The following is a 22,780-nucleotide window of genomic DNA, read 5'->3' as shown; positions in this document are numbered from 1 at the left end:
TTACGCCTCTTTATCTCTCTCCAAGCTTCTCCACAGGTTGTTTAAACGTTGCATAAGGGATATGAGTTGTTGAAGTCCAGTCACCGCCTCTGGGCATGCTGGGGCTTCTGGTTCCAGAACAGCCAGAGATCTCCCAATTATAAAGGCAAGGTGTAAGGTATAAGAGGGGTGCCGTTTAAATTGGTGTAACCTTCGTCTAATCAACAGGATAACGCATATTAAATAAGATCATTAACCAGGTTACAAAAATGTTTAAATAAAATCTCTCCAGGACTTCAGCAGGAGAAGGTGGCGGCCGACCTCAAAAGCCTGCCTGGTGCTATTCAGAGAGTGACATGACGCCTCCAGGGAGAGGAGCGTTGCACGCTGAGGCTGTACAGCATGCTGCTTAAATGATGGCTTTCCAGAATAAACCAAATGATAGTAAGCATGGAGCTCGCTCAGCGAGAGCCTGTCTCCCCCACACTCACAGCGAGCATGGTAATCAGGGAACTGTCACAAACTTGTAGACATAAATCTTTCTTAAAGAAACAGGGAGGCACATGGGGGATAAATCATCTTAACCTGTCAGAAAAGACAAATATATATATATTTTTTTGTAAATTTATAGATCCCTCCACCTGGAATAACTTAATGGAGCAACACTGTATATACGTATAGGTTGTGTTTTGCCATGATAACGCAGCAGTATGTAATGATAACACTGTAATCCGCAATGCTATACAACGTGTCGGATGATATTAAATGACCGGTTACATGCCAAAGTGGGAAGGAATATGCGTCTGCCACATTAAAGATTATACATTACTTTAATACATTACACCTGTTATTCAGATTTATACCCCTACTTGCTTAGAAAATTATTCTGCTAGCGTTTGTGGTCACATTTCCTAAAACCTTATGGATGAAATAAGGTATGTATGAATGTCGCTGGTTTTAAGCCCCTTTATCAAGTGACTGATTATCAGGGACCCAAAAGAAAATAATAAACAGGCCCCGGTATGATCACGGTTATTATATTATGTATATATTTATTGTGACACCAACACATTTATTGCAACACACCAGGGGTGTGCAATAAATTTCCGGATGCAAAAGAAGTAAACATTATCTTTTTTTCCCCAGAGTATTCGCCAAAGGAGTCTATGCAAAACTGCATGCCCTCAAACCACTTGGTGAAGCAGCTGGACCAGTCTGAAGCAGGGATGTCTTCTACATGCTGGGTGAAGGTCTCCACTGCAGCTTCCGGTGACTCAAAACGATTCCCACGCATCTTGTGCTTGACTTGTGGGAACACAAAGAAGTCGCAGGGGGCCAGGTCTGGTCTGCATAGTGGACGACCAAGCTCCTGGATGCATTTACGGGTCAGAAATTCCACCACGTTCCTGGACTCATTGGGCAGCCGCATTGTCGTGATGGAGAAGGGCACCACGAGCACGAGTTCTTGGATGGTGCCTGGAAATGGCAGGCATGGTTGGTGTACCAGTCCCCAGTGACTGTGCGCTGCTAGATGACTAGCCTTGGCCACAAAAACTGCCACCATCTGCTTGGCCACACTGTGCTCATGTTGGAACTTCTGTAGCGGCGCACCTCCAACTGGGGTCCCCTGGCCGACTATTGTTTGATCTCGGGGTTGAAACTGTAGATCTAGGATTAATCGCCACTGATGACCCCCCAGTTAAAGTTTAGCGACCGCCATCATATCTGGCCAGCACATTGCGGCACCAAGTCACACGCGCTTCCTTCTGCTCTCGAGTCAGCTGATTGGGCACCCAGCGTGCAGAAACCTTGCATAGGCCAAGCTTTTCATTGAGTATCAAGTGGATGGACCCCGATGAGATGTCTATCTCCTTCTCTTACTGGGCCACAGTAATCCTGGCGTCCACCTCAGCTATGGTCCGCATGGCAGCAACGTTGTCCTCGGTGATGGCAAACACAGGTCAGCCACATCGCTCCTTGTCTTCCAGAGACTGTGTCCTTCAACGAAAATCTGCAAACCCAAACACAGTGGTTCGGGGCGGTGCTTCCTCCCCAAAAAGCAGCTCGTAGTCGGTCAAAACTCTCCTGCTGCCGCAGAGCACTCTTTGTAGCCGTAGATTAGAAGATCATGGCTCTCCAGTGGCCTCTGTTGAGCTCCATGACGAGTTTGTGAAGGAAGTGACCACGCTGACTTCTGTGTGCAGAGTTGCTTATATACGGTTCTGAGCCTGGAGATTTCACATGAACTTTAGTCAGAGGTTACAGTTCACAACCAGTCAGATTGTGTCTACTCTACCTACTGTAGGTACTGCACACCCGGAAACTATATTTCCAGTGGATACTTGAGCATGGGGCAATAACAACGTAACGGATGTAATTCTCAGATACAATGTTTGTGATAAACATCTGGATTGCTTCAAATTTAAAATGCACATAAAGAAGCAGTTTTTACCACAATTGTATCTAGGTGAATAAAAATATGAAGTGTGAACAAGCGTCACCATTGTTGTTTGCTGTAAAATACATTGTTTAAATGTAACGGATGCAACCGGGAAAGGACATGGTAATTTCTGACATAAAATACGTCTGATTTCTCTGAAACTACAACAGATATTTATTCCATACTTTTTTACAATAAAGCATAAACCAGACTGTTTTAGCACAATGGTCAGGAAAGTCACTTATTACCTTGACAATATTTAACGGAATAGATGTGTAACGGACGCAAGCCGAAAATCGTCACGGACGGAACCATCAAATACATTAATCAGGAAATGAAAAAAGGCCCCCTTGTATTAACTGGTACAGGGTCATTTACTTTTCTAACAATGGGGGTCAGTCGCCGCCTATAGGTAGGTGTATTTTAGCTTTGCAAGTGTGCGAATGACTGTGCAGCCGAGCGGTACAAACACAGTTTGTGCGGTCTCTGAGTAGCTCTGAACTTACTCAGTCGCTGCGATCACTTCAGCCTGTCAGGTCCCGGAATTGACGTCAGACACCCGCCCTGCATACGCTTGGACACGCCTGCGATTTTCCAACCCAGAAAACGGTCAGTTGACACCCACAAACGCCCTCTTCCTGTCAATCTCCTTGTGATCGGCTGTGCCAAAGGGATTCTTCGTTAAATCCATCGCACAGCAACGATCCGCTTTGTACCTGTAAGACGCGCCTGGGCATTGCGGCGCATACGCAGTAGTGACCTGATTGCTGCGCTGCGAAAAACTGCAGCATGCAAGCAGGTCGGAATGACCCCCAATGTTTTCAGATGGGTATCATATCTCATCATCTTTGTTTTAACTCTTTCGCTAACATAAAACTACATGAAACACTGATTATCAACATATAATTTCTGACAGCACATATCCCCAACTTTTGTTATGAACTACAATAATCCAAGCTTCTTGCCTCTGTTTTCAGAAAACAGCAATGGTCACAATCAGTGTCTGCCTGATCCCTGGTAGCCATTACTGAAATAAGACAAAATGGCAGCATGTCATGTGACACACTGTTACCAACCCATTTTTTTTTTTAAACTACTATAGACTAATGGGCCCTACACACTTTGCGATCTACCGCCAAGCTGCCCGACGGTGGATACGGCCGACCCGGCGGCGGGAGGGGGGGGGGGGGGGGGGGGGGAGTGACGTTTCTTCACTCCCCCCGTCACCCGGCTCCATAGCAATGCAGGCAAATATGGACGAGATGCACAAGTGACGGGGTACCAGTGGTGAACGAGAGGCGGGGCCGCGCATCGTTCATCGCTGGTGCCTCCACACTGAAAGATATGAATGGTATCTTGTTCATTAATGAACAAGATCGTTCATGTCTTTCAGTATTATCGCCCAGTGTGTAGGGCCCGTATCACTGATGCACTGGGAAATACATTTTTTAATATTCCAATTTTTTTTTTTCCCCATGACCCATGTCCACTTTTTGGTTGGAATTTCCCTATGATAGATAAGCTCAGGTCTATGTGTGAAGATACAATTTTTATACAACACACAGCAACAAAAATAAAGATCTCGCACGTGGACAGGAGAATTCTCTGGAGCTCCTCATTACTGCTTAGCGGTTGATTTACAGGGGGTGTGAGATGGTAAAATCAAGTGTCAACCCAGTTCTTTACCTGACATTGTCGTGACATTGGCCTATATCCCAACATAAGTCATTTCCACAACACAAGTGGTTATACTCCTGCCCACTTACCCTCCCATTGTAACAGCTCGAGTAGAATTATGTGATGCGAAGGATATTTATAACACGGAGCAGTTAAAGTCAGACGAGGTTAGTACAATTGAAAAGAAGAAGGATTATCGTACTGTGGATGTGACAATTAGATTGCAAGTTCTCGTGAGCAGGGTCCTCCGTGCCCTTTGATTTCATATCTCACTTACATCAGCAATAATATTAACAAACAACATAAAAAGTGTGTTTGGGAAACGTTCAGCATTCCGTCGGCTGGGATGCCGGCGGTTACGCGACCGACGCCAAAATCCAGATACTGCTCAGGTGACCGGCGTTGGAACACCGACAGCTTGTAGGTAAGTATCTGGGGTTCAGGTTAGGGTTGCGGCCTGAGAAAGGGGGTAGGGAGAGTAGGGTTAGGGACTAGGGGGAGGGGGGTTAACCCTTATCTCCCCTCAAAGGTTAGCCCTAGCAGCCACCCAAGAGGGTTAGGGTAGGAGAAAGTAAAAATACTTACCCCCTCCGATATCGTGATCGGTCGGTCATGTGACTGCCGGCCTCCCAACCCCTGGGATGTCATACCGAACCCGTGTGTCTCAATCATTATTCCAACACACTCCATTCTTCCAGTGCATCGCTGACCAGCCTCCTATTTCCAAACACAAACCACAGGTTGGGCTTTCAGACAGCTCTGTGGCCACATCCAGAGCTGGATTCTTGAGGAATAAGGAGACAAAGTCCCCATTAAATGGGCCTACACCTGCATACAGGAAGGTGGGGGGGTTCAGCTTGAGCGGGATTCATTTGGATTTAATCCTGTGGTGCCACTTTAGTAGCAAGAGGTTATGGGAAAAAGTTTGTTATTCAGGGTAAATCAGGTTTACTCTTCAGATCTAACAAGTTGGGATGAAGGAACGGTGCTGCGTTACTGACAAGCCGCTTATCTGGGCTGGGGGTGTTGCGTTACAGTTGTAGATACCACACATACTCCCAGACAGCATATGCCAGGATAATGTCATTTTTCATAGAGGCTCCACAGGTCATTCAGCCTGCAGCAGCTCCCGGCCTCCCAGGCTTCTGGGTGATCTGCGGAGAGCAGAAATGGTGCCTCCCACACAGGGCTACCTGGGAGCTGTCAGGGCACACATGACCCTGGAACCTATCTCTATACTGCCTGCAGGACAGGAGTCATCTGTCCTCAGGATGTGCTTATACTCAGGATGCACTGGGGGAACCAGTGGCAAACGCAGGATTTTGAAAGGGGGTGGTTTCCAAATGCAGTCCACAACCTCCCACTCTGCAGAACATGGAATACAGCATTAATATTTAACACTATAGATTGTCTATAGTATAGGCTGTATCAAACATGTTTAACTAATATAAATAAGTATCCAGGAAAAGGTTAAATATATTATAATAAAAATAACATATATAATAGAACCAGTACTGTACTTTCTAAGCACACATTCTCCCACCTCATGGTAAGGCTCCTGTCTCTTCTTCCTGGTAGCTAATCTCTGGTCCAGATCATTGATTGAGGACTCACATTAATCACACACACCGCAATTTGGTAGAAGAAGCTGCTATCGCTGGGCCCTTGCAGGAACTATGCTCTGTCCCTTACACTGCATGATGTGGCAGCAGTAATCATATTATACACCATTGGTATTGTCATAATTTGAGCCACTTGCCAAGAGGAGGGGGGTTTCCAGGCTACCGGAACACAATCCCCCCCTGCGTTTACCTATGGGAGGAACATTATAAGGGGCGGTATACAAAATAGAGAGTTCATTTAAATTGTCCTGGCGACTGTGATTTACAGGCAGGACATACTGTGCAATCTACTCTGGCCACTTTGTTTTGGGGTGGAATGGCTTATTCGGATAGGAGAACAAACCTTCACAATATGAACACTACAGTCCCCAACAGGTGTTTATAAAAACTTCCACTAGAATTTTCAAGGTTTAGCAGAATCTGGAACGATGCAAGGAATAAAAGGGGGTCATTCCGAGTTGACCGGCACTTCTGCGCATGCGGCGCAATGCGCACGCGCGACGTACTTTCACAACGGCCGATGCAGTTTCATACAAGGTCTAGCAAAGCTTTTCAGTCGCACTGCTGGCCGCAGAGTGATTGACAGGAAAGGGGCGTTTCTGGGCGTCAACTGTCCGTTTTCAGGGAGTGTTCGGAAAAACGCAGGCGTGCCAGGAAAAACGCAGGCGTGGCTGGGCGAAAGCAGGGCGTGTTTGTGACGTCAAATCCGGAACTGAACAGTCTGAAGTCATCGCAAGCTAAGAGTAGGTCTGGAGTTACTCTAAAACTGCACAATTTTTTGTTTGTAGTCGCTCTGCAATCATTTAGTTCGCACTTCTGCTAATCTAAAATACACTCCTAGAGGGCAGCAGCTTAGCGTTTGCACGACTGCTAAAAACTGCTAGCGAGCGATCAACTCTGAATTACCCCCAAAGCTTCACTTTGAATTAACTATTGTACAGAAAGTAAAAGTTCCAAAAACTGCAGACAGACAACCAAAATGTAACATCTCCAAAAGCTGAAAACATCCAATATCTAGCTACATTTACATAGATTCGATTGGGTCTAGAAGCCTATAACAGTATATTATTGTGTTTTGTAAGATTTCACACATGATGGGCAGCTGAATAAGACAGACGTCAGGAAAACTTAATTTACTGACTATTCACTTTGCCACATATTAAGTGGCTGAAAGGTTCTCTCTTGCACAGACATCACAATAGGCTGTTAATGTAACTAGCAACCGAAGAATCTGCAGCTGTTGTGGAACTGCAAGTATCAGCATGCAAGCCGCTCTGGTAGACCCGTGCAGCTGGAGAGCTTCTATTTTAAATACATCATGAATATCAGATCCCTTTTGGAGCTGTCCCAAGGGGGGGGAGACCAGATAATCCATTTAAAGAGCGTGGAAGAGATTTAGGTGTAAATCAGAGTAGTGTCTTTGCTGGATAAATCCCTGGATTATGCTAATTCTCCCGGCAGTCACTCACTCTCAAAGGTCAGATGTGAGCGAAACCGACAGTGACTTCTCACTGAGGTTATATATTACCCGCACTTTATATTATTGGGCTACTGAAACCATCCAACGAGGGAGACCCCAGACAGCCTGTCTCTGAGCGGGACAGATTTTATTACCAACCTGCAGATTTTTAACACAAATGAAGCCCCCTGGGGGGGACGCAAAGTGTCTGAAACCACAAGCACTATGCAGGGAGTGTAAATAACCCCACGTATTAAGGGCCTATGGTTTTACTAGCTTCCTTGGCCATCAATAATACAATGCTGAAGCAAGACCACCACACTACAGTATAACCTTTTAACTCATCAGTAAGATATAGAGTTTGGGGTATTTAAATCTGGCTGACCTTTACAGTATATCAGCTTACTGACATCGATTTCCATCACTTACGATTAAAGTGCATGTGATGACCCCATAAAATGACACTAGATTTCTCCAGCAAAGGAGCAATACAAAAGGTAAGTACATGACAACGGCCCTCATTCCGAGTTGTTCGCTCGCTAGCTGCTTTTAGCAGCATTGCACACGCTAGGCCGCCGCCCTCTGGGAGTGTATCTTAGCTTAGCAGAATAGCGAACGAAAGATTAGCAGAACTGCTACTAAATAATTCTTTGCAGTTTCTGAGCTCCGGACCTACTCACAGATTGCGATCAGCTCAGTCCGTTTAGTTCCTGGTTTGACGTCACAAACACGCCCTGCGTTCGGCCAGCCACTCCCCCGTTTCTCCAGACACTCCCGCGTATTTCCCTGACACGCCTGCGTTTCTTTGCAAACGCCGAGAAAACGCTGAGTTGCCACCCAGAAACGCCCCTTTCTTGTCAATCATTTACCGAACAGCAGTGCGACTGAAAAGTGCCGAAGGATCCACAGCAAAACCGCTACGTTTTGTGTTAAATGACTAAGCGCATGCGCCCTGCGTGCCTTGCGCTTGCGCAATTTGCAACAAATCGCAGCAGAGCGAAAATCGGCAACGAGCGAACAACTCGGAATAACCCCCAATGTGCAAACAATTGCTGAATGCAGTCCGTTATTGACATCAGAGCGTTATTAGAAGCACAGAACTATATTTATCATTCAGGGCCAGATGTATTAACCCTGGAGAAGTGGTAAAGCAGTGATAAGTGCAAGGTGATAACGCACCAGCCAATCAATTCCAGTATATAAAGTGACAGTTAGGAGCTGATTGGCTGTTGCGTTATTACCTTGCACTTATCACTGCTTTATCTCTTCTCCAGGTTAATACATCTGCCCCATATATATCAAGCCCCTTTTACTTTAAAATCATGCGGAAACAGACGGTTATGAAAGATGAAGCTATCGCGGCTAATTAACAAGAGCCAAACGCAGGAGAAATTAAAGATACAGGATTACCTACAAAAGGTCAACTAACATGGCAGAATACAGTCCCTATATTTCTTAACTGTGATCCCATCTAGGAATTAAAGTAGGAGAGAGGATCTTCCGATCCCTCTCCAGCAGATCCTTCTCCAGCAGCCTCCATCGGCCATATTTGTAAAACGGCCCCATGCATGCATGAACTTATGACTACGTATGTGCAGTGTCTGAAATTGCCACAAAGCGATAGCAACAGGTATCGCGTCTTATCGGACGCGGTCCTAGCAACAGCTCTTTGATAAATGGGGCAGAATTCTGACAAAACATGCAGCATTTGATAGCTAAATGCAGAATGAGGCCATTGGTCTGTGCAAGAGTTTAGAAAACGGTGCTGACAATATGCAGTAATGACAGGGTCACGTTATGGGAGGGAGCAGTAACCCACAGAGGCAGGAACACATACATCTTATTAATGGGGTAACACCGCTACACACTGGGTAAAATAATAGCTCTGACCTTCTGCTTTCTCTAGCGTCATTACAGACAGTGGTGCGGATATAGACCGGAACTTTAAGATGCAAATAGCTGAATGCTGCGGTCATTTGCATGTCTCCTTCCAGAACGCATCGCTATGGGAAACATCATTACATAAAGAGCATTGAATCTTTTATTCTGCCCAGGGAAAGGCGATGGCAAACGCAGTGTGGGAAATGGGTGAGCTGAGCGTCTGTACTGGGCAGATGGTCTGTATATAAAAGCAGGGTGTTCATTGCAAGTGCCGTCAGTGGGGTTACATGTGCGCTCTCTCTGCACCCCAAGATCTAATCTTCTATTATCAGAAGAAACAAAACAGACAGAATCTCACTATGTGTACACACCTTAAGACCTGGCATGCACTGCCAGCCTCCAGAAAACCTACTTTCTTGTTGCAGCTTGTTCAGGCTGGGAGAGCATGCTGAGGCTTGTAGTGCCAGGGCAGCTGTTGCGCTATCCATTCCCTGAACCTGTTTTAGATACACAGCTTTATAGATACACATCCCCTGGGGTTCAGTATGATTTACCGACGGTCTTAATCCCGACAGCCATTTAAAATACCGACACGGTCAAAATACCGACAAATATGCCGACAATGTTCAAAATGCCGACATAGCCAGAATACAGACATTTGAAATGCTGACATTTCAAAATACCGACATTACTTTTTCGGGGGGGGGGTTCCCATTGTCGACATCAGTCGACATGGACACCGTGTAAGTGTACCGCGTCCGCTCACCATGCTTCGGGCACACTAATATATTCCCCCTCCAGGTCCACTGGGATGGTAAAGTAGGAACAAGTCTGTTTTGAGGAAAAAATTCAGTTAAAAAAAAACCCGCATGTCGGCATTTCAAATGTGGGTATTCTGACTATGTCGGCATTTTGAACATGTCGGTATAATGAATGGCGGTATTTTCACTGTGTCTGTATTTTTGACCGTCGGTCACTGGCTGTCGTGATTACGACCGTGGGTATATAAACTGCTACCCATCCCCTGTACAATTGGTACAATGTATTTTTGTGATCATGTTGTAAGCCCACAGTTTATACCACGATCATACGGTACACACATTATTTTACAAACACACCCACTTCCCTTAATGAAGGACTTGGCTGGTATTTTATGGGCAATAACTGGGAAATAAACAGAGCTTTAGCACAACCCTACACCCCCCACACCCCCCTAGATGACATTCTTTTCACAATCAACTACCCTGCCACTTAATAGAACAGCTTGTCACCAGAGCACCAACAAATGGCCATAAAGCAGCAAGTGTGTGAGAACATGTGCAGCACTTCCCAGAGACCCACAGTCCATAAACTGGGCAAAGTGCAGCTAGTGCGGCCCATTTAGCCCTATTGACACAGGAACAGGCGGCTTATCTGTGATATCCTGAATAAACAGAGGGCTCTGCAGACAGATAACCTGGGAATACCGCACTGTATCCCATCACAGGCACCCCTCCTGCCTTGGCGGCTATCTGCCAGCACCTCCAGGGAGGTGGAAGGGGTTAAAAGGTTGCATACCATAGAAACTGCTGAATGGGTTTAGTGAATGGCTTCAATGCACATCTATTCATCCCAGCAGCCCTGAAAAGCTGCACAATGCTTAAAAGCTGCCCCCATTTCCAAGTCTTCAGGTGACACCGGCTGTGTCAGGGAGCTGGGCTCATGACAGCTGAATAGAGCGGGGATTCGCGGCTTCAGGGCATAAAAGTTTGGAAAAATAGAAATAAACATGATCTCGCAGCAACCCATTAAATGGCATTTACCACACAACACCCGCCAAGCCCCTCAGACCCTGTCCCAGACGGATTCACCGGCCTGAGGGGTATCGGAGGTGGGGTATCAAGATGGGGGGTTAAATATTTCACTTACAAAGAGAAAAATCTGCAAAATTCTCCACAGAGAGAACGTAAGGAAGAAAAATAATCAGAAAGAAAACACCTTTCAATTACAGAGACTTCATTTAAGTAGAGAGGCGCAGTGGGCTGACCTCGGACTCTGTAAACACCTCATCCGGCAGAAATACCATCACAAGCTGCAATGTTAATAAGTTCATCATATTAAACAGCGCTAACATTTACACAGACAGACAAAACGCCAATTACTTTCTGTTCAGCGTGGGGCTAATGGGAGAATGTGCCGGAGTTAGAAGGCAGGAAAATAAAGCGGAGATGGAGGTGACATTTTCTGCTCTGCAACCCCGCAGAGCAGGTTACACAACGTCTCCGAGAGAGACAGGGAAAACTTTCTACGTAGACATCTCAGTGTTGGGAAAGAAATCAGCCAAAGTGTGTGGTACCCACACATACTACACAAATCCACAATACTCAGCATAGAGTGTGCACAGGAAGCACCACACATTACACAGTATTATCCATCCTCCAGCCAGCACAATACGGGGGTCATAGGTCATGCACAAAGTTACAGATATACACAATGTGGACACTTCATTATAAAAGTAACTTCCTAAAGCAGCCAGGCAGTTAGGGGTTAATTCTGCACACACTGCATATAAACAGCATGCACACGTGTGATATACAATGTAGCAGCGATATGTAGGGGAGCAGTAAGTACACAATATATAAGCAGCATGCACACGTGTGATATACAATGTAGCAGCGATATATAGGGGAGCAGTAAGTACACAATATATAAGCAGCATACACACGTGTGATATACAATGCCGCAGCAATATATAGGGGAGCAGTATGTACACAATATATAAGCAGCAGGCACAAATGTGATATACAATGCAGAAGTGTAATATATAAGGGCTGTATGTACAGACTATAAAAGTAACATGCACATATGATATACAATGCAGCAGTGTAATATGAGAGCTGGAAGTACAGACTGTGTATATAAGCAGCAGGCACACGTGTGATATACAAAGCAGCAGTGATATATAGGGGAGCAGTAAGTACACACTATAGAAAGCAGCAGGCACACATGATGCACAATGCAGAAGTGTAATATAGGGGAGCAGTATGTACACACTATATAAGCAGCATGCACATGTGTGATATACAATGCAGCAGCGATATATAGGGGAGCAGTATGTACACACTATATAAACAGCAGGCACACATGATGCACAATGCAGAAGTGTAATATAGGGGAGCAGTATGTACACACTATATAAACAGCAGGCACACATGATGCACAATGCAGAAGTGTAATATAGGGGAGCAGTATGTACACACTATATAAGCAGCATGCACATGTGTGATATACAATGCAGCAGCGATATATAGGGGAGCAGTATGTACACACTATATAAACAGCAGGCACACATGATGCACAATGCAGAAGTGTAATATAGGGGAGCAGTATGTACACACTATATAAACAGCAGGCACACATGATGCACAATGCAGAAGTGTAATATAGGGGAGCAGTATGTACACACTATATAAGCAGCATGCACATGTGTGATATACAATGCAGCAGCGATATATAGGGGAGCAGTATGTACACACTATATAAACAGCAGGCACACATGATGCACAATGCAGCAGCGATACATAGGGGAGCAGTATGTACACACTATATAAACAGCAGGCACACATGATGCACAATGCAGAAGTGTAATATAGGGGAGCAGTATGTACACACTACAGTATATAAGCAGCATGCACACGTGTGATATACAACACAGAAGTTTAACATATAAGAGATGGATGTACAAACGGGATGCAGTTAGGTTGCTGGCAGTCGGGATCTCGACCGCACACTATATAAGCAGCAGGCACATGTGTGATATACAATACAGAAGTGTAATATATAAGGGCTGTATGTACAGACTGTAAAAGTAACATGCACATGTGATATACAATGCAGCAGTGTAATATGAGAGCTGGAAGTACAGACTGTATATATAAGCAGCAGGCACACGTGTGATATACAATGTAGCAGCGATATATAGGGGAGCAGTAAGTACACACTATAGAAAGCAGCAGGCACACATGATATGTAAAAGTAACATGCACATGTGATATACAATGCAGCAGTGTAATAATATGAAAGCTGGAAGTACAGACTGTATATATATAAGCAGCAGGCACACGCGTAATATACAATACAGAAGTGTAATATATAAGGGCTGTATGTACAGACAGACTGTAAAAGTAACATGCACATGTGATATACAATGCAACAGTGTAATAATATGAGAGCTGGAAGCAGACTGTATATAGAAGCAGCAGGCACACATGTGATATACAATGCAGTTGAAGGGAGTTGTGGGGTTAATAAGGATGCACAGCACAGACACACTCTCACACACACAGAGTACCACTGACACACTCTCACACACAGACACACACAGAGTACCACTGACACTCTCACACACGGACATGCAGCATGCACAGACATGCAGCACAGAGGAGCTGGAAGTCGCATGTCGCCCTCAGCAGCCGCAGAGCACAGAAGATGACAGCACTCACCATTAGCAGAGACTCCCAGGTTTGCAGAATCACTTTTAACTAAGAGAGAATTGTGGAGAAAATCCCCCCCAGCCTCGGAGTGCTGGGCTGTCTGGCCCACCACACTGCTGCCTATCAGCCTCCTCTGGCAGCCATTGGCTCCTGGGGTGGGGGGAGGGGAGGGGGTTTGTTCAATAGGGGTTGATGAAGCAGATGAACAATGCAAGGGAGGACCTGTGAATACACACAAACACACAGACAGATCAGTACACATGGAGGAGCCCCCAGCCTGCTCACCTGCCCCATCCCTGCTGCCTCCTGCTCAGCTGCCCCCTGCCCCATCCCTGCTGCCTCCTGCTCACCTGCCCCATCCATCCCTGCTGCCTCCTGTCCCATCCCTGCTGCCTCCTGCCCCATCCCAGCTGCCGCCTGCTCACCTGCCCCGTCCCTGCTGCCTCCTGCTCACCTGCCCCGTCCCTGCTGCCTCCTGCTCACCTGCCCCGTCCCTGCTGCCTCCTGCTCACCTGCCCCATCCCTGCTGCCTCCTGCTCACCTGCCCCATCCCTGCTGCCTCCTGCTCACCTGCCCCATCCCTGCTGCCTCCTGCTCACCTGCACCATCCCTGCTGCCTCCTGCTCACCTGCCCCATCCCTGTGCTGCCTCCTGCCCGATCCCTGCTGCCTCCTGCTCACCTGCCCCGTCCCTGCTGCCTCCTGCTCACCTGCCCCATCCCTGCTGCCTCCTGCTCACCTGCCCCATCCCTGCTGCCTCCTGCTCACCTGCACCATCCCTGCTGCCTCCTGCTCACCTGCCCCATCCCTGCTGCCTCCTGCTCACCTGCACCATCCCTGCTGCCTCCTGCTCACCTGCCCACCTGCCCCGTCCCTGCTGCCTCCTGCTCACCTGCCCCATCCCTGCTGTCACCTGCCCCATCCCTGCTGCCTCCTGCTCACCTGCCCCATCCCTGCTGCCTCCTGCTCACCTGCACCATCCCTGCTGCCTCCTGCTCACCTGCCCCATCCCTGTGCTGCCTCCTGCCCGATCCCTGCTGCCTCCTGCTCACCTGCCCCATCCCTGCTGCCTCCTGCCCTATCCCTGCTGCCTCCTGCTCACCTGCCCCATCCCTGCTGCCTACTGCCCACCTGCCCCATCCCTGCTGCCTGCTCACCTGCCCCATCCCTGCTGCCTCCTGCTCACCTGCTGCCGCCTGCTCACCTGCCCCATCCCTGCTGCCTCCTGCTCACCTGCCCCATCCCTGCTGCCTCCTGCCCCATCCCTGCTGTCACCTGCCCCATCCCTGCTGACTCCTGCCCACCTGCCCCATCCCTGCTGCCTCCTGCCCCATCCCTGCTGTCACCTGCCCCATCCCTGCTGCTTCCTGCCCACCTGCCCCATCCCTGCTGCCTCCTGCTCACCTGCCCCACCCCTGCTGCCTTCTGCTCACATGCCCCATCCCTGCTGCCTCCTGCCCCGTCCCTGCTGCCACTCACATACTGCTGCATCCAGCTAACACTGCCCTGGGGAGAACCTTGTGCCATTTAAATGTAAGCCTTCTTAAAGGTTCTTAGACTTTTATTATTATTAATTATTATTATTATTATTATTAAGTATCCAATTTTTTTTTTTTACAATTTAATAAATATTACGGGGTAAATTTACTAAGATGGGAGTTTTTTTTAGAACAGCTGATGTTGCTCATAGCAACCAATCAGATTCTATTTAACATTTATCTAGCTGCTTCTAGAAGATTGGCTATGGGCAACATTACCAGTTCTAAAAAAAAAAAAAAAAAAAATCCCACCTTAGTAAATTTACCCCAACGTCTGGGAAGCGCTGCTATATATTTCCTTGGTTTTCTTTGATGTATAGTTGGGGTGTGACTACCCCCAAGTTGTCATAGCAGCAGCATTAGAGACACAACACCTGAAAGCGCCCGATCATCCATTTGCTTGGTAAAATTTTTTTGCGTCTGGGAAGTGATGTCTGCACCCGGCGGTTTCACCGGAAAAATAATTTCCCTGCAGATCTGGTAAATGGAGGCGTAATCTGAACGTAGCTGAAACACGGAATCGCTTCAAATACGCTCCCATTCTTTGGAGCAAATGGGGTTAAGTATTTTGGGGCTCCTTACTAACACTGGGGCAGATGTATTAACCTGGATGAGGGATAAAGCAGTGATAAGTGGAAGGTGATAACTCGCCTGCCAATCAGCTCCTAACTGTCATTTTTCAAATCCGTAATGATTGGCTGGTGCGCTATCACCTTGCTCTTATCACTTCTTTATCCCTTCTCCAGGTTATTACATCTGCCCCACTGTTCTTTAATTTTAATTTTTTGTAGTTTATTTATACCCCTTTCAGACTACATGCCTGGGAATTTGCCGGGACCAGCATGGCGGCCAATTCCCAGGTCTCAGCCGCAACCCTGGTATGGCGCACGCACGCAGAAATCCCGGGTAGATGCGTGGTCACATGTAGAAACCCAGGATTTTTGTGCTAGTGTGAAAGGAGTATTAGATACCCGAAACATCACCCACACTTGGGTGGGTACGGGTCATTAGGTGGACCACACTTAGGTCGACAGTCACATGGTCGACCACTATTGGTCGACACCTGAAATAGGTCAACACAGTCGTTAGGTCGACATAAACAAGGATGACATGGAAAAAGGTCTACGTGAGGGTTTTTTTAAAACTTTTTTTGGTGTCGTTTTCTTCGTAAAGTGACGGGGAACCCCAATTAGTGCACCGTGTCGACCTAATGACTATGTCAACCAATAGTGGTCCACCTAATGACTATCCACTTTGGGTAATGAGTTTGGTTACTTATGGAATCCCTCAGATCTTATTTTTCTGTTTTGCGCTTTTTAGAGATTTAATCAAATCTGCCGCATTCATTACTAATAAGTAATTTTTGTTACATTTATTATAACTTTCTAGAACGTTGCAAAAAGGGGGCAGGCTGAGGCCAGGATCATGCAAATCGAAACCATTGTATTACCTTACACATGATAGACATTGCACTGGAAATACATAACACACAGGGGAAATGGGAATACAAATCACATTTAAAAGAACATAAAAAATCAAAAACAAAAAAAACACATAATGTAACAGGGTAATTTTGCACATAGGGCTTCTAACAGGACGAGGTCTCTACTAATGAACGGTGGAATCATTTGGCGTTCACTGAATTGCTAGACCAATGCTTAATGAAGACGGGCGTTTGAGAGCACGTGATCCGACCACTTCCCAGTAGGAGTAAGGATCCAGCCACGAAATTGAGGCCCTTGAAAATCTCCGGCTTTAAACCTGAAACAATCCTGAGACGCGCCATACTGTGCCGTTTCAATGGCCTGTTCCCCCCCCCCCCCCCCCCACATAGAGTGATTTGCATAGCGGCGACCGGGCAGCCCATTTTCATGTATCAATTAAGATGAATACTGTACTCACTCTCTTCTTTCAAGATCATTCCGTCTACTTTTTTTTTTTTTAAAGGTTTTGGTTAATTGTTGACACGGCGAGTTAGGGAAATCAGGTCCTTTCTAAGCCAAGTCCCTGAATAGTGCACAGCTGGAATTTCAGACCTTTAAACTGCTGAGTCTATAAGTGACGGGCGGCCGAAAACGAGGCGCTGCTGCTGCCACCAGCCTGCCGTGAACAATGGAGGCTCACATGGAAAAGTGATTGCAAATTGCTCTGTTAAAATCTCACCACTTATAAGGCGCACGGGCTCGTAAACATCTCAATCCCTGGCTGTTGGGGTTTGTTTTTGTTTTTTTCAATATGTGAACATGTCCGCATTATTTCCCTGTCTATGTAGTACGTATTGGCATTTTCAGCCATACATTATTTAATAACGTGTTGCAAAGAGCAGGTATGTGCTGTGTTCTCAATCAGACGTCAGCTTCCAGCAGTCTAGTGTAGACAGGGAGTATCTGATTGGTTGCTATATCCTTGTACGATTTTTCTCTAACGTCCTAGTGGATGCTGGGGACTCCGTCAGGACCATGGGGATTAGCGGCTCCGCAGGAGACAGGGCACAAAAATAAAGCTTTAGGATCAGGTGGTGTGCACTGGCTCCTCCCCCTATGACCCTCCTCCAAGCCTCAGTTAGGTTTTTGTGCCCGTCCGAGCAGGGTGCAATCTAGGTGGCTCTCCTAAAGAGCTGCTTAGAAAAAGTTTTTAGGTTTTTTATTTTCAGTGAGTCCTGCTGGCAACAGGCTCACTGCATCGAGGGACTTAGGGGAGAGAAGTCAACTCACCTGCGTGCAGGATGGATTGGCTTCTTAGGCTACTGGACACCATTAGCTCCAGAGGGATCGAACACAGGCCCAGCCATGGAGTCCGGTCCCGGAGCCGCGCCGCCGACCCCCCTTGCAGATGCCGAAGATGGAAGAGGTCCAGAAGCAGGCGGCAGAAGACTTTTCAGTCTTCCTGAGGTAGCGCACAGCACTGCAGCTGTGCGCCATTGTTGTCAGCACACTTCACACAGCGGTCACGGAGGGTGCAGGGCGCTGGGGGGGCGCCCTGGGCAGCAATGTATAATACCTTTTTATGGCTAAAAAATACATCACATATAGCCCTTGAGGCTATATGGATGTATTTAACCCCTGCCAGATCTCACAAACTCCGGAGAAGAGCCCACCGAAATAGGGGGCGGGGCTTATTCTCCTCAGCACACAGCGCCATTTTCCTGCTCAGCTCCGCTGTGAGGAAGGCTCCCAGGACTCTCCCCTGCACTGCACTACAGAAACAGGGTAAAACAGAGGGGGGGGGACTTTTTTTGGCGATATTACTATATTTAAGCTGCTATAAGGATACAACACTTATATAGGGTTGTTCCCATATATATTATAGCGCTTGGGTGTGTGCTGGCAAACTCTCCCTCTGTCTCCCCAAAGGGCTAGTGGGGTCCTGTCTTCAATAGAGCATTCCCTGTGTGTCTGCTGTGTGTCGGTACGTGTGTGTCGACATGTATGAGGACGATGTTGGTGTGGAGGCAGAGCAATTGCCGGTAATGGTGATGTCACCCCCCAGGGAGTCGACACCGGAATGGATGGCTTTGTTTATGGAATTACGTGATAAATGTCAGCACATTACAAAAATCAGTTGACGACATGAGACGGCCGGAAAACCAGTTAGTACCTGCCCAGGCGTCTCAGACACCGTCAGGAGCTGTAAAACGCCCTTTACCTCAGTCGGTCGACACAGACCCAGACACGGACACTGAATCTAGTGTCGACGGTGAAGAAACAAACGTATTTTCCAGTAGGGCCACACGTTATATGATCACGGCAATGAAGGAGGCTTTGCATATCTCTGATACTACAAGTACCACAAAAAGGGGTATTATGTGGGGGGTGAAAAAACTACCTGTAGTTTTTCCAGAATCAGAGGAATTGAATGATGAAGCGTGGGTTAACCCAGATAGAAAAGTGCTAATTTCAAAAAAGTTATTGGCATTATACCCTTTCCCGCCAGAGGTTAGGGCGCGCTGGGAAACACCCCCTAAGGTGGATAAGGCGCTCACACGCTTATCAAAACAAGTGGCGTTACCATCTCCTGATACGGCCGCCCTCAAGGATCCAGCTGATAGGAGGCTGGAAACTACCCTAAAAAGTATATACACACATACTGGTGTTATACTGCGACCAGCCATCGCCTCAGCCTGGATGTGCAGTGCTGGGGTGGTCTGGTCGGATTCCCTGACTGAAAATATTGATACCCTGGATAGGGACAGTATTTTACAGACTTGAGAGCAATTAAAGGATGCTTTTCTTTATATGCGAGATGCTCAGAGGGATATTTGCACTCTGGCATCGAGAGTAAGTGCGATGTCCATATCTGCCAGAAGAAGTTTATGGACACGACAGTGGTCAGGTGATGCGGATTCCAAACGGCATATGGAAGTATTGCCGTATAAAGGGGAGGAATTATTTGGCGTCGGTCTATCGGATTTGGTGGCCACGGCAACTGCCGGGAAATCCACCTTTTTACCTCAGACCCCCTCCCAACAGAAAAAGACACCGTCTTTTCAGCCGCAGTCCTTTCGGTCCTATAAGAAGCGGGCAAAAGGACAGTCATATCTGCCCCGAGGCAGAGGAAAGGGTAAGAGAGGGCAGCAAGCAGCTCCTTCCCAGGAACAGAAGCCCTCCGCGGGTTCTGCAAAGCCCTCAGCATGACGCTGGGGCTTTACAAGCGGACTCAGGAACGGTGGGGGGTCGACTCAAGAATTTCAGCGCGCAGTGGGCTTGCTCACAGGTGGACCCCTGGATCCTGCAGGTAGTATCTCAGGGTTACAGGTTGGAATTCGAGAAGTCTCCCCCTCGCCGGTTCCTAAAGTCTGTTTTGCCAACGTCTCCCTCAGACAGGGCGACGGTATTGGAAGCCATTCACAAGCTGTTTTCTCAGCAGGTGATAGTCAAGGTACCCCTCCTACAACAGGAAAAGGGGTATTACTCCACGCTATTTGTGGTACCGAAGCCGGACGGCTCGGTAAGACCTATTCTAAATCTGAAATCTTTGAACCTGTACATACAAAAATTCAAGTTCAAGATGGAATCACTCAGAGCAGTGATAGCGAATCTGGAAGAAGGGGACTTTATGGTGTCCCTGGACATAAAAGATGCTTACCTGCATGTCCCAATTTGCCCTTCACATCAAGGGTACCTCAGGTTCGTGGTGCAAAACTGTCATTATCAGTTTCAGACGCTGCCGTTTGGATTGTCCACGGCACCTCGGGTCTTTACCAAGGTAATGGCCGAAATGATGATTCTTCTGCGAAGAAGAGGCGTATTAATTATCCCTTACTTGGACGATCTCCTGATAAGGGCAAGGTCCAGAGAACAGCTGGAGGACGGAGTAGCACTAACCCAAGTAGTGCTGCAACAACACGGGTGGATTCTGAATTTTCCAAAATCTCAGTTGACCCCGACAACACGTCTGCTGTTCCTGGGAATGATTCTGGACACGGTTCAGAAAAAGGTGTTTCTTCCGGAGGAGAAAGCCAAGGAGTTATCCGAACTTGTCAGGAACCTCCTAAAACCAGGAAAAGTGTCTGTGCATCAATGCACAAGAGTCCTGGGAAAGATGGTGGCTTCTTACGAAGCAATCCCATTCGGCAGATTCCACGCACGAACTTTTCAGTGGGATCTGCTGGACAAATGGTCCGGATCGCATCTGCAGATGCATCAGCGGATAACCTTATCGCCACGGACAAGGGTGTCTCTTCTGTGGTGGTTGCAGAGTGCTCATCTGTTAGAAGGCCTCAGATTCGGCATACAGGACTGGGTCCTGGTGACCACGGATGCCAGTCTGAGAGGCTGGGGAGCGGTCACACAGGGAAGAAACTTCCAGGGAGTATGGTCAAGCCTGGAGATGTCTCTTCACATAAATATACTGGAGCTAAGAGCGATTTACAATGCTCTAAGCCTGGCAAAACCCCTGCTTCAGGGTCAGCCGGTGTTGATCCAGTCGGACAACATCACGGCAGTCGCCCACGTAAACAGACAGGGCGGCACAAGAAGCAGGAGAGCAATGGCAGAAGCTGCAAGGATTCTTCGCTGGGCGGAAGATCATGTGATAGCACTGTCAGCAGTGTTCATTCCGGGAGTGGACAACTGGGAAGCAGACTTCCTCAGCAGACACGATCTACACCCGGGAGAGTGGGGACTTCATCCAGAAGTCTTCCACATGATTGTGAACCGTTGGGAAAAACCAAAGGTGGATATGATGGCGTCTCGCCTCAACAAAAAACTGGACAGGTATTGCGCCAGGTCAAGAGACCCTCAGGCAATAGCTGTGGACGCTCTGGTAACACCGTGGGTGTTCCAGTCAGTGTATGTGTTTCCTCCTCTGCCTCTCATACCCAAAGTACTGAGAATTATACGGCAAAGGGGAGTAAGAACGATACTCGTGGCTCCGGATTGGCCAAGAAGAACTTGGTACCCGGAACTTCAGGAGATGCTCACGGAAAATCCGTGGCCTCTACCTCTAAGACGGGACCTGATTCAGCAGGGACCGTGTCTATTCCAAGACTTACCGCGGCTGCGTTTGACGGCGTGGCGGTTGAACGCCGAATTCTAAGGGAAAAAGGCATTCCAGAAGAGGTCATTCCTACACTGGTAAAAGCCAGGAAGGAGGTGACTGCACAACATTATCACCGCATTTGGAGAAAATATGTTGCGTGGTGTGAGGCCAGGAAGGCCCCCACGGAGGAATTTCAATTGGGTCGATTCCTACATTTCCTGCAAACAGGATTGTCTATGGGCCTCAAGTTGGGGTCCATTAAGGTTCAAATTTTGGCCCTGTCGATTTTCTTCCAGAAAGAATTGGCTTCAGTTCCTGAAGTCCAGACTTTTGTAAAAGGAGTACTACATATACAGCCCCCGGTTGTGCCCCCAGTGGCTCCGTGGGACCTTAATGTAGTTTTGGATTTTCTCAAATCCCATTGGTTTGAGCCACTCAAATCGGCGGATTTGAAATATCTTACATGGAAAGTAACCATGCTACTGGCCCTGGCTTCAGCCAGGAGAGTGTCAGAATAGGCGGCTTTATCGTATAAAAGCCCATATCTGATTTTCCATTCGGACAGGGCAGAACTGCGGACGCGTCCTCATTTTCTGCCTAAGGTGGTGTCAGCGTTTCACCTGAACCAGCCTATTGTGGTGCCTGCGGCTACTAGCGATTTGGAGGATTCCAGGTGGCTGGACGTTGTCAGGGCATTGAAAATATATATTTCAAGGACGGCTGGAGTCAGAAAATCTGACTCGCTGTTTATACTGTATGCACCCAACAAGCTGGGTGCTCCTGCTTCTAAGCAGACGATTGCTCGTTGGATTTGTAGCACAATTCAACTTGCACATTCTGTGGCAGGCCTGCCACAGCCTAAATCTGTCAAGGCCCATTCCACAAGGAAGGTGGGCTCATCCTGGGCGGCTGCCCGAGGGGTCTCGGCATTACAACTCTGCCGAGCAGCTACGTGGTCGGGGGAGAACACGTTTGTAAAATTCTACAAATTTGATACCCTGGCTAAAGAGGACCTGGAGTTCTCTCATTCGGTGCTGCAGAGTCATCCGCACTCTCCCGCCCGTTTGGGAGCTTTGGTATAATCCCCATGGTCCTGACGGAGTCCCCAGCATCCACTAGGACGTTAGAGAAAATAAGATTTTACTTACCGATAAATCTATTTCTCGTAGTCCGTAGTGGATGCTGGGCGCCCATCCCAAGTGCGGATTGTCTGCAATACTTGTACATAGTTAT

At 47.5% G+C, this 22,780-nt stretch overlaps 1 protein-coding gene across 6 annotated transcripts in view; it reads right to left on the bottom strand.

Moving 5' to 3' along the window:
• TENM4 (teneurin transmembrane protein 4) overlaps positions 1-22,780 on the bottom strand; it is a 1,727,786-nt gene that overhangs the window by 349,506 nt on the left and 1,355,500 nt on the right. For 5 of the 6 annotated variants that reach the window (XM_063951320.1, XM_063951326.1, XM_063951322.1 and 2 more), the window contains one exon: positions 13,540-13,752. The exons of the other annotated variant lie outside the window; for it this stretch is intronic. In XM_063951320.1, coding sequence (XP_063807390.1) covers positions 13,540-13,752 — 213 coding nt within the window. The remainder of the gene's footprint in view (positions 1-13,539; positions 13,753-22,780) is intronic. 6 annotated transcript variants of the gene reach the window in all.

This window comes from Pseudophryne corroboree, chromosome 2 (assembly GCF_028390025.1).
Source record: "Pseudophryne corroboree isolate aPseCor3 chromosome 2, aPseCor3.hap2, whole genome shotgun sequence".
NCBI classification, from domain to species: Eukaryota; Metazoa; Chordata; class Amphibia; order Anura; family Myobatrachidae; genus Pseudophryne; species Pseudophryne corroboree.
The sequence above is the reverse complement of the archived record's forward strand: the minus strand, read 5'-3'. Positions and strand labels throughout refer to the sequence as shown.